The sequence below is a fragment of the Heptranchias perlo genome, chromosome 11 (assembly GCF_035084215.1).
Source record: "Heptranchias perlo isolate sHepPer1 chromosome 11, sHepPer1.hap1, whole genome shotgun sequence".
In the NCBI taxonomy this organism is placed as follows: Eukaryota; Metazoa; Chordata; class Chondrichthyes; order Hexanchiformes; family Hexanchidae; genus Heptranchias; species Heptranchias perlo.
Window position 1 is genome coordinate 64,016,817 of NC_090335.1, and position 12,393 is coordinate 64,029,209.

A 12,393-nucleotide genomic window follows, 5' to 3' on the forward strand; every position below is an offset into this window, starting at 1 on the left:
AAAGAAAGACAAACCTTTAATTATATGCTATTTTACATTGGGGGAGAAAACTCCCAGTTTAAGATTTACCCCAAAAGGCATTCATAAGATGCCACACAAGAGGTTGTGACACAAGATTAGAGCTCATGGGATTGGAGTAATATATTAGCATGAATTGAGGATTGGTTAACAGACAGAAAACAGAGTAGGAATAAACAAGTCATTTTCAGGTTGGCAGGTCCTAACTAGTGGGGAGCCGCAAGGATCTGTGCTGGGACCTCAGCTGTTTACAATCTATATCAGTGACTTAGATGAGGGGGCAGAGTGTAATATATCCAAGCTTGCTGACAATACAAAGCTAGGTGGGAAAGTAAACTGTGAAGAGGACACAAAGAGGCCGCAGAGGGATATGGACAGGTTAAGTGAGTGGGCGAGAAGGTGGCAGATGGAGTATAATGTGGGGAAGTGTGAAATTATTCACTTTGGTAGAAAGAATAGAAAAGCAGAATATTTTTTTAAAAGGTGAGAGACCAAGAAATGTTGGTAGTCAGAAGGATTTGGGTGTCCTTGTACATGAATCACAGAAAGTTAACATGCAGGTACAGCAAGCAATTAGGAAGGCAAATGGTACGTTAGCCTTTATTGCAAGGGGGTTTGAGTACTAGAGTATGGAGGTCTTGCTGCAATTATATTGGGCTTTGATGAGACCACACCTGGAGTTCTGTGTACAATTTTGGTCTCCTTACCTAAGCAAAGATATATTTGCCTTAGAGGGGATACTTTGAAGGTTCAGTAGATTGATTCCTGGAATGAGGGGATTGTCCTATGAAGAGAGATTGAGTAGAGTGGGCCTATATTCTCTAGAGTTTAGAAGAATGAGAGGTGATCTGATTGAAACGTATAAAATTCTTAGAGGGTAGATGCTGAGAGGCTGCTTTCCCTGGCTGGAGAGTCTAGAACTAGGGGTCATCGTCTCAACATAAAGGGTTGGCCATTTAGGAACAAGACGAGAAAAAATTTCTTCACACCGAGGGTTGTGAATCTTTGGAAATCTCTACCCCAGAGGGCTGTGGATGCTGGATCATTGAATGTATATTCAAGACAGAGATCGATGGATATTTGGACACTAAGGGAATCAAGGGATATGGGGGATAGGGTGGGAAAGTGGAGTTGAAGTAGATGATCAGCCTTGATCTTATTTAATAGTGAAGCAAGCTCGAGGGGCCGTATGGCCTCCTCCTCCTCCTATTTATGTTTTTATGTTCTTAAACGGATAAAAATATTGTAGCTATCATCCCAATTTATTTTCTTCAAAGAACTCTGCTTTAATTTTAACAACCACCGTTTCAAGAGCTTACATTGTACTTTCCAATTCATCTTACTACTTAAACTCATCAGACTGACAGAATTGTCAGCTGTGGCTCAGTGGATGGCGCTCTTGCCTCTGAATCAGAAGGTAGTGGGTTCAAGTTCCACTCCAGGGACTTTGAGCATGAAATCCAGGTTGACACTCCAGTGCAGTACTGAGGGAGTGTTGCATTGTCAGATGTGCTGTCTTTTGGATGAGACATTAAATGTATCAGACTGTGCCCTTCTGCCATGGCAAAGTGCTGCCAGTTTCAGTGTACCCTAAATTTTTTTTGTAGCGCAGGTCTTGGTAAGAAAAATTTTGTAAAAATCAGATGGAATTTTTTAAAAAGTCACCATCAATCTCAGTTACACCAATATCAGGTGACTTCAGGCCTCGTTGTAGCTAAACCTTTGGGCGTAAATCTACGTCACGCATTTGCGTAAATCCAGGAAATGCATGCAAGCTAGTCTTTTGCATGGGAGTGGAGCTACGTAAATGAGTGACCGTATTTTGGCAGACATAGCTTAGAAGCAGCGCAAACAATCAAGGAAAGTTCAGTGTAAACCAGCGTAAATCAGTGAACGCATGAATTTCCTTGGGGTTAAAAACAGCTCAACTCCACTCTTACGCCATAGTTACATAAGAACATAAGAAATAGGAGCAGGAGTAGGCCCTTCGAGCCTGCTCCGCCATTTAATAAGATCATGGCTGATCTGATCCTAACCTCAAATCTAAATTAATGTCCAATTTCCTGCCCGCTCCCCGTAACCCCTAATTCCCTTTACTTCTAGGAAACTGTCTATTTCTGCTTTGAATTTATTCAATGATGTAGCTTCCACAGCTTCCTGGGGCAGCAAATTCCACAGACCTACCACCCTCAGTGAAGAAGGTTCCCCTCATCTCAGTTTTGAAGGAGCAGCCCCTTATTCTAAGTTATGCCAAAACTTTCCAGGAAATTCTGGGCTGAAATGATACAACCAATTTTTCAATCAATGTTGCTTTGTTTTAAAAACATGACAATGGATACTGTGTGTTGTAGCAATTTAAAATTAATATTTCTTCAACAGCATAAAGTTCTAAGATAAAATTGGGCAAGTTTAAGGCAAATAGATCATGGGTCATTTGCTAATGATATATTTCAAAAAGTTAAATGCCAATCAATTCTACTAAATAGTAGTTTTATCTGCTGACAAATGAGATCATAGAATCACAGAAAATTTACAGCACAGAAGGAGGCCATTCGGCCCATTGTGTTTGCGCCGGCTGAAAATGAGCCACCTAGCCTAATTCAACTTTCCAGCACTTGGTCCGTAGCCTTGTATGTCATGGCACTTCAGGTGCACATCCAGGTACTTTTTAAAATGAGTTGAGAGTTACTGCCTCTATCACCCTTTCAGGCAGTGAGTTCCAGACCCCTATTACCCTCTGGGTGAAAATTTTTTTCCTCAGCTCCCCTCTAATCCTTCTACCAAACACTTGAAATCTATGCCCCCTGGTTATCGACTTCCCTGCTAGGGGAAATAGGTCCTTCCTATCCTCTCTATCTAGGCCCCTCAATTAAATCACCCTTCTACCTCATCTGTTCCAAAGAAAACAATCACAGCCTATTCAATCTTTCCTCATAGCTAAAATTCTCCAGCCCTGGCAACATCCTCGTAAATCTCCTCTACCTTCTCTAGTGCAATTACATCCTTCCTGCAATGTGACGACCAGAACTGTACACAGTACTCAAGCTCTGGCCTAACTAGTGTCTTATACCGTTCCAGCATAACCTCCCTGCGCTTATATTCTATGCCTCGGCTAAGGAAAGTATATCACATGCCTTCTTAACCACCTTATCGACCTGTCCTGCTACTTTCAGGGATCCACAGGATGCACGGCAGCAACTCTCCAAGGCTTCTTCGACAGCACCTGCCAAACCTGCGACATCTGCCACTTAGAAGGACAAGGGCAGCAAATACATGGGAACAACACCATCTGCACGTTCCCCTCCAAGTTACACACCAACCCGACTTGGAAATATATCGCCGTTCCTTCATCGTCGCTGGGTCAAAATTCTGGAACTCCCTACCTAACAGCACTGTGGGAGGACCTTCACCACACGGATTGCAGCGGTTCAGCACCACCTTCTCAAGGGCAATTAGGGATGGGCAATAAATGCTGGCCTTGCCAGCGATGCCCACATCCCATGAACGAATTAAAAAAAACTCCAAGGTCCCTCACTTCCTCTACGCCTTTCAGTACCCTATTATGTAGTCCCTTGCCTTGTTTCCCCCCCCTCCAAATGCACTACCTCACACTTCGCCAGATTGAATTCCATTTGCCACTTTTCTGCCCACCTGACCAGTCCGTTGACATCTTCCTGCAGTCTACAGCTTTCCTCCTATCAACCAGACGGCCAATTTTTGTATCATCTGCAAACTTCTTAATCATGCCCCCCACATTTAAGTCCAAATCATTAATATATATCACAAAAAGCAAGGGACCTAGCACTGAGCCCTGCGGAACCCCGCTGCAAATAGCCTTCCAGTCACAAAAACACCCGTTGACCGTTACCCTTTGCTTCCTGCCACTGAGCCAATTTTGGATCCAACTTGCCAATCTCCCTTGGATCCCATGGGCTTGTACTTTTTTGACCAGTCTGCCATGTGAAACCTAGTCAAAAGCCTTGCTAAAATCCATGTAGGCTACATCAAATGCAGCCTCATCTCCAAAAACTAAATCCAGAATGGCCCCCTCTTGTTGAGCTTGCAATGTACTGGCTAAAAACGTTCTCCTGAACGCAATTTAAGAATTCTGCGCCCTCTATACCCTTCATGCTATTTGTGTTGCAGTTAATATTAGGGTAGTTAAAATCCCTCATTACTGCCTGACTGTTTTTGCACCTCAGAAATTTGCCTAGATATTTGCTCTTCTATCTCCCTCTGAATGTTTTAGGGGTCTACAGTACACTCCCAGTAGTGTGACTGCACCTTTTTTGTTCCTTAGCTCAACCCATATGGCCTCATTTGATGATCCTTCTAACATATCATCCCTCCTCACAGCTGTAATTGTTCAGTTTGTTTTGTATTTTAGTTCTCAATCTAATATTTGTATTTGCCAAGTTTGTTTCTATCTTTTATTTTATGAGCATCCCAATAATAGCTGAGTATTAGTTTTAACAAGGACACAAAATGAACCACATAGCAAGACAAAATATATTGGGATTCAACTGGTACCACAGCATTAAAAAAAATTAAAACACACTGCTAGCTCCAATGTTGTTGATGTATATTGCATTAAAATACAGGCCTTGCAGTCCATGTTTTTAGCAGAAAATTCTAGTTACCTTCTCCACCAGAAGCAGCAAAGAGCGTCTCTGAAGGGCAAGGAACCCTCAAGTTGGAATCTGAATGAAGGAGGAACTAGTATGTATGAGGACCATTATGGTTCGATCATATTAAAGGACATACATAAAATATATTATGCAAAACAGTTTTCCCAAGTTTGTATTGCTATCAGATGAGCTATACCTTCTAAACCAAATCCTGGTTTCCTTCTATCAACTAGCCAGCACTTCTGAGGTTGTGCTTTCCTATAAGTGCCAAATGGATATGCTACTCTACAGATAATATGCTCAACTGCACTATCAGTGAAGTGTGGGGAACTGGTAGAAGGGTTTAAAAAAAGCCAAAAAGAACAATGAACAAAATGAAACTGAAGAACAAATCTCATTTCATATAAAAACACGTGGCAACATCTTCCATAATAACTCAGTGGGTTTACATACTCAGGTAAGACATGTGGACCAACAAAGTACCAGGTTCAATCCCTGGTTTGGGGCGTGTGCTACAATTGGCTTCAGCACTGCTGGATTAGGAAGTAGAAAATCAGCCAGAGTTCCTGATCGCTATCCAGCAACCCCACTTGTATGAACATCAGGGACAGGATTAACTTGGTTACGATGTCCTCTGTGGTCAAATAGCTTGCTGGCATTCACAGTCAAGGCTCAATCAATAATGATGACTTGGATAAGAAAGCAGCGGGTGCCTGGTGGAACTGTACCCCAGCAAGGAGACAACATCTTCAGTTAAGATGGGGAAAAACTTGGCAAATAAAAAAATAAATTGGACAAAACAGAAACATGCGGTGACGGAAATGTGAAAAACACAAATCGTCAATTTGAATACAAAGAAAATCACCAATGCAGGAAATACCAGACTTGGAAGGTTCATGCACAAAACATTAACCTGTAGGGCCAGCTGTACATTTTCAGCAATTTCTACTTTTAATGACAACTTAAATCAGCTGATAGGCTCAGGATAAAACTTAGATTTCAGTTAGTGTTAACAGTGATACTAAAATCAAAAGCTGCTTACTTCCAGTCTCTTCATAAACAAATCATTTCTTTACTGACTTCCACAGAACCATTTAATCTAAATATACAAGTAAAGTAAGAATTCTACATATAAAAATATGACAGTTCTAAAACTCATCATCGGGACTTTCTTTGAAAAAAATTGAGATTAATAAGTATCATACTTTTCTGGAATTTTTTTTTTTAAAAATAAGCAGACTAAATGGTACTGTTGGTGATCACATGCTCCAATCACCTCTTGGACCAGGATTCTAATCCCATTCAGACTGGATGGAAAAATCTCCCCTCTATGATGAATGCTGGATTTATGTGAATTGGCTTTGGGCACTTCTAAGCATAGTTTCAAATTAACAATTGCATGCAAGAAAGGCTACAGGATGGCTTGTGTGTAATAAAGGAAAATTTTCCTTATTGGAGGAAATGGGGAGGGAGATAAAGAACAGGGTAGCCATGACCAGACAAGCAGTGGGATGTTCCAGTGGCAAATTGGGGGTCTGATGTACGGTAAGTGATTATGCTTCAGAGTTTCCAAACCAAGCTATTGAGAAATCCACACAGATGAAGTTTGTTTGCGAGATGCGGAGAATAAACTTTTCCTTTGCTGGTAAGCTGCTTGTTTTCTAAAAAAAAAATTATTCGGGAGTGTGCGTCGCTGGCAAGGCCGGCATTTATTACCCATTCCCAACAACTGAATGGTTTGCTAGGCCACTTCAGGGGGCAGTAAAGAGTCAACCATGTTGGTGCAGTCACATATAGGCCAGATTGGTAAGAACGGCAGGTTTCCTTCCCTAAAGCTATTAATGAACCAGTTCTTTTTACGACAATTGATGCTTTGTGGTCACTTTTACTGATACCAGCATTTTATTTCAAATTTTGTGAAAACTGAATTCAAATTCTCAAATTGGGAATTCAAGTTAAGTTCTTTAATTATTAGTCCTGCCTCTGGATTACTAGTCCAGTAATATAACCACTTTATTACTGTACCCCAGTTAATGTTTATTTTGCCATGAGCTAGAGATTGGTAGAGGTTCCGAAGTCTCAGCTGCTGCCAACCTGTGCCTAAGCATTCTGGACTTAGTTAAGCAGGGTGTGTCCCTCAAGGGAGAGAGCATGCATGCCACATCCTACAAAACAGAAACTTTGTGTGTTTAGATTTCTCTGCAGCTTGGCTTGGAGACTAGTCAGTTTTTACAAGTATCAGATACCTGACTGACCAAAAAAAACTTGGTTGTAAAGTGCCATGTGTTGATATCAGTTGAGAACAAGAGTGGGCTTGGCTTTGATAACCCCATCCCCACTCCAGGACCGAATAATCTGCCAACGCTCATTTTCTAGGTTTACGGACCATGTTTATAGACGAGGTACTAGAAAGCTGCTGGCGTTAATGGAACCAGAGTCCAGCAAGGGTCAGCGGTTCAGGAAAATTTTTTAAAAACTCACATCAAAGAACTGGACAGAAGACTGAAACAGACAGATGATTCAGCATCAACCATGTGTTATTTTAGCTCCCTCACACTGATTGACTAAATACACACCAAACCAGTACCCAAATAAGATTAGCACTCACTGTTTAAAAGGATATACATTAATCAATTGAATATAACAAAATAACGCCAATCTCAACAATGTCATAGATGGAGTCCTGATGATGAGATTCCCTCCATAATCAAAAATTTATTTCCTGTAATTTGGCACATTTCTAGTATTCCATTTATATTTAAAATGAAAAATATACAAAAAAGTTATTATACATGTATTTTAAAAAGCATTCAGTACACTTTCTCCTCCATGCAAAGCAACACTATCTACAATGCTTCTGAATTCTGAACAACTTATCAGAAAATAAAATTTTAAAGTGGGCTATAAAAGCATGACTGGTTCATTAGAAGCGTCAGTGAGATAGTTACTGTACCTTTCCTTGGGAGAGAGGGAGGTCGAGGCGGAGGAGCCTCCTCCCTGCACAGTTCTACAGCAGACATCAGAAAACAAAGAAAAGAACAGTACAGCATGATAAAGTAAAGTGACAACAAGAGTCCAAGTGATGCACAGAAATGAGCAAAAATGGCAATGACAATGTAGCGACAGTAATACAATGTTATAGCTAACAATACAAAAAAAAGAGCAACAATGCAGTAACTTGATTGGAAACAAATCAAAGTACACTATGTATCTTGTGGTTGAATACATGGGCAGTTGCATTTACAGTGATTAAAAAATCAAATTCCATTTTTAATCACATGTAATTCCAGAATATTTTTTTTTAAAACCAGCTCGGGATTAATCCATGATTCTGCTATTTACAATTGGGAATCACTTGTTCTTAAGTCAGTAAATAAGTCAAACTAAGTTTACATTACGTTAAAACCAGTGCTGGGGGATGTGAGCTGTGACAAAGCAGAGCATCGTGGGAAAGGCCCGCAGACAGCATTTAAAAACAACGTTGGGAAATCTAAGCGGCAACTGGACTGAAACAAACAAAGTGAAGAATTTGAAAAAGTGACGTCATAGCTAACGCAGAGGAAGGAGTAGCAGAGCCCGAGGAATAAAAGCTAAGTGTTCAATTATTTATTTATGCTTTAATATTGAACTATTTAATAGATTAAAAGCCTACTAAACTTAAAAAAACACAACAGGCATGGGGGAAAAAACTAATTGTAAGCTTTAAATAAGCAAATATACTTTATAGGCTAAATATACTAAACTGAATAGAAATCAAATTAAATCCATCTGATAACTAATTTATTATTATACAGGTGATAGAGAGATAAATAAATAACTGATGTACAATATATAAATGAAGTGTAGATAATGGCAGCACAGGCAGTGTGTTGGGACTGCAGAATGTGGGAATTTGTGGACAGTGAGACAGAAAATGCAACCTTCGCTTATTTCAAAGTCACTTAATTCAAATTAACAGATAATTCACTTTTTTTTAAAAAAGGCACTAGATTCCCACTTCACTAAGCTATTTATGTTGCTTAACTTGAATTATTGGGGGGGGGGGGGTGGATTTGAATTTATTAGTGCAAAAAATGATTTTGAATCAGGAGTGGGTCATAAACCAAGTTAAGATACTTTGCCATGAAGGCACAAAGAAGGGGATAAAATTGAGACCAATAAAAAAAAACTCAAAATGTTCAGCTTAGTCTTAACTTCCAGACCCTATTTTCAATGTTTCAGATGCTACCCGTTCTACAATGAAGATTGATTTTAAAATGCCACATGCATACAAACACAGTTTTTTCTTTTGGTTCTGAATTGGGACTCCTTGTCTACTTTCTTACAAAAAATCCTTGTCTAAAGCAGTGTTATAAGTGATTGGAGAAACACAATGGTCGTTAGCTTTTGACTGTTTTATAGAAAAGCCATGACCCTGGTTCCAGTTGCTAACAAATGCAGTGTTGTTATTGGTCCACTCACAGTGACTAATTTTCACATTAGCGGTACTTCTGCCTAATTTAAACAAAAGCTTTTTAACTACCCCAAACCATTGGAGTTGCATATGCACTGTTGATAACAAATATCAGGGTCTACATTTGCAGATTGGAACACAAATGAAGAACTACAAATTCTTAATATTTATACGGCCGATGAAAATCACAAACTGCTTTTTTTTAAAAAAAAAAGCCTTTGTCCCTAGTTCATATTGGCAGAAGAATTAAAGTAGCTGGCTTGAGTAATTATTTGCGTGTATGTGCACATTGTTTTGTATTTTATAATGGTAACCTATGACATAAATATAGGGAAACATTAATTTGCATCAGTACACTGCCCACAGCTCGTGTTTCACATATTGAATTGAGGGGTCACCTGACAGTGAATTTAAAATTTTGGTCTGCTACACTCTACAAAGTTGCTTTGAAACCCAGAGTATGCTGTAATACTGGTTTAGCATTGGTATTTGAATGTACTGTAAGTTGGAAGGTTATGTCATGAAGTTTTTATTTTCAGTAAACCCTTTCACATTTGTGTTAAGAAATTACTGAAACAGCAACAAATTTAAAACTTTTATTTAATGCAAATACTTAAGACATCACAAACCAATTTTGAGAATCACAACAATTCCGATGGGGTCAGGGCTGCCTACTTTAGTCATATGCACTAAATTGGTCACCTGGTGGGCTGCAAACTGAAATTAGTGTTAACCATCCTATTCAGACTTCTCTCTTCCTGATGCCTAGAACTTCAGCAGTTGGGCACTTACCTTCTCCTTGTGATGTAGTCACCTTTGATGGTGGTGTGGTCATTCTCTTCAGACTGGGTGGGCTTTCGGAAGAAGTAGAATCCACACTTCAAGGAGGACAGAAACTTAGATTATATTGTTTGAACATTCTCACATCCTGAATTATACAATGCAGACTATTTGTTTTTACAGTGTTCTGAAGCTGCAATACCCTGATTTACAATTCTCAAGGAATTCCAAATCCATAGCTTTCAATGTAACACAAACCTTCTTGACTGTGTTTAATCACAGTGATCAAGTAATTCAACTTTTGGTTTGACATTTAAAGGGTGAAGTGGAGGTGACCAGGAGAAAAAGCTCACTTTTGCTCTTATGACCAGCAAAACAAAATTTTCATGTTGATAATTGATGCAGTCTAAAATTTAAAAGTTGTAGTTAAAAACAAGAGTTCCTGAAAAATGCCTTAAAACTGTTGCTTTGATTAAAAATCTTCAAAAACAATATAGAACATTTTTTTTTGAAAAGGTGCACCCCCCCTCAAAAAAACTCTTCTCCTACAAGGCCTCTCCTACATGTGTTCTGCTCCATCTCCTCATTTAGATGTCTGCACTACATACTGATCTTGTTAACATGGGGATTGACAAGCTTCTGCTATCAAAACCATCTGTAGTCCTGAGATTACCCCTCCCTGCAGGGAAGTGTCAAACCTTCATTCAGCATCAACTCTTAACCAAGAACAGTTGGTTGCTGTTTGCAGAGATCACAGGCACAAACTCACATCAAACCAGTCCATGGCAACAGATTCCCAAGGTTTCACAACAAATCACATTCCTTTAATGTGTAATTTGTTCTGCAAGAGTTATCTCTTATCCATGTACACAAAATATTATTGAACCAGCAGTCTCAATCAAAAGTTTTGCTTTCTTCCAGAAGAGACATTAATCCTCAATTATGCAAAATCATTCCCTTGTGTTCTTTTCAATGGATTACCTTGGAATAAACACAAACACAACTGGACGCAAACTGCAAAATAACTTGCCTGAAAACAAACTCTTTTTAGAATTTGAAAGTGCTTGGAACTTTGAAATTTACTTTCAACAATGTCACTCATTCTGTGCCAACTACATCAATTTGCTGTTTTCACAGAAATCCTGGCAGTACATTTCCTTTGGAAAGTCTTGTCTTTTGGTTGCAAGTGTGTTGGGGCAAGTTGTTCATAAACAAGCCCACATTCTGGAGACCATACAATCCTAGCAGTATTTTCCCTCCAAGCTGTGTTCGTGCATTCGTACCAAATTATAATTTGAAAGAGTGCTGTAAAGCAATTGTTCTTACAATTCAAAATGAAAATGCTAATAAAGTACCCATTACCTACTCAAATGCTGAATTCCCAGACAAAGTGATAAGTTAGGGGAGAGGAGTAAAAATCTTAAACTCAGATGCTGGGTTCTCTCTTGTAATTCAATGGTCACATGTCTGGGTCAAATAGGGTTCCTCCCTCTGAATAATAATTGCTGTACATAAAATTGGTCTACATTGAACTTCAGTTTTCTCTAATATACCAATGAATTTGCACTCCGAGCTGCATTTCAGTTCCATAGGTTCCAGTAGCCCTCCAATGCCTCACCCTAGTGGCTACCCTTGTGAGCCCAGATAGGCAAATGTCTGCAGGTTATCCAACAAAAGCAAAGAGAAAAGACCTTTTGGTCCACCAAGCTCATATCTTCCAGACTGTGTACAACCAACATGATTGTGGACTTTACCCCACTTAATTGATCCTCCGACAGGTTTTGCACAAATGCACCAAATATCAATCCCATATTTTAGCTTCAACAGACCACTTCTTCTTTGAAATGTCAATACTGTCCTCCCTGTTAATGGGAGGTGTGTGAGATTGTCTTGGAACTGTACTTTGCCTAAACCCATAAATTACTATTCTGTGCAAAACAGTACATTTATTTTCATTCAAATTCAGCTGATTATAGCTTAATTGATGCAGAGTTTTTTGAATGTTTATTTCCTTACATCTGTCACAGCCTGATATTAGCAAATTTTATATTAGTTACTTTCCAAGCTATTTACAACTAGAGTGAACAGAAGGGAGCCCTGATCAGAATCCTGGGCAATTCTGCTGCTCAATGGCCACAGACATAGCTTTTTCCATTTATCATCACCTCTGCTTCCTACTGCCTAACCAGATTTGTGATGCACAACACAAACTTAAAAAGTCTTCCGCAAATCCAAGTAATTTTTGATCTACTAGATGGCCTTCATCTACCAATTTATTAACCCCCTGAAAGAATTCCAGCAAATTAGAGACATGACTGATTGCTTCTTGATCACTGCTTATGGATTCTGTGCTCTGGAGGTCCATTGAAAGCTCCTTGTTTAATGGTCTCGAATGTGTTTTTGCACTACATTTTAGAACAAGTGGCCTACAATATCTATGTTGATGTTTCAATCTTTATTTGAATACCAGGGCAGCATGTCCTATATTCCAGTCCTCTGGTGCCGCTCCACTGC

The 12,393-nt window shown here is 39.3% G+C and overlaps 1 protein-coding gene across 2 annotated transcripts in view; it reads right to left on the minus strand.

Moving 5' to 3' along the window:
- Positions 1–12,393, minus strand: part of itsn1 (intersectin 1 (SH3 domain protein)) — a 186,724-nt gene that overhangs the window by 52,712 nt on the left and 121,619 nt on the right. For both annotated transcript variants that reach the window (XM_067993251.1, XM_067993250.1), the window contains exons 23-25: positions 9,892–9,977; positions 7,600–7,653; positions 4,659–4,718 (exon numbers count right to left, since the gene is read on the minus strand). In XM_067993251.1, the coding sequence (XP_067849352.1) occupies positions 4,659–4,718; positions 7,600–7,653; positions 9,892–9,977 (200 nt within the window). The remainder of the gene's footprint in view (positions 1–4,658; positions 4,719–7,599; positions 7,654–9,891; positions 9,978–12,393) is intronic.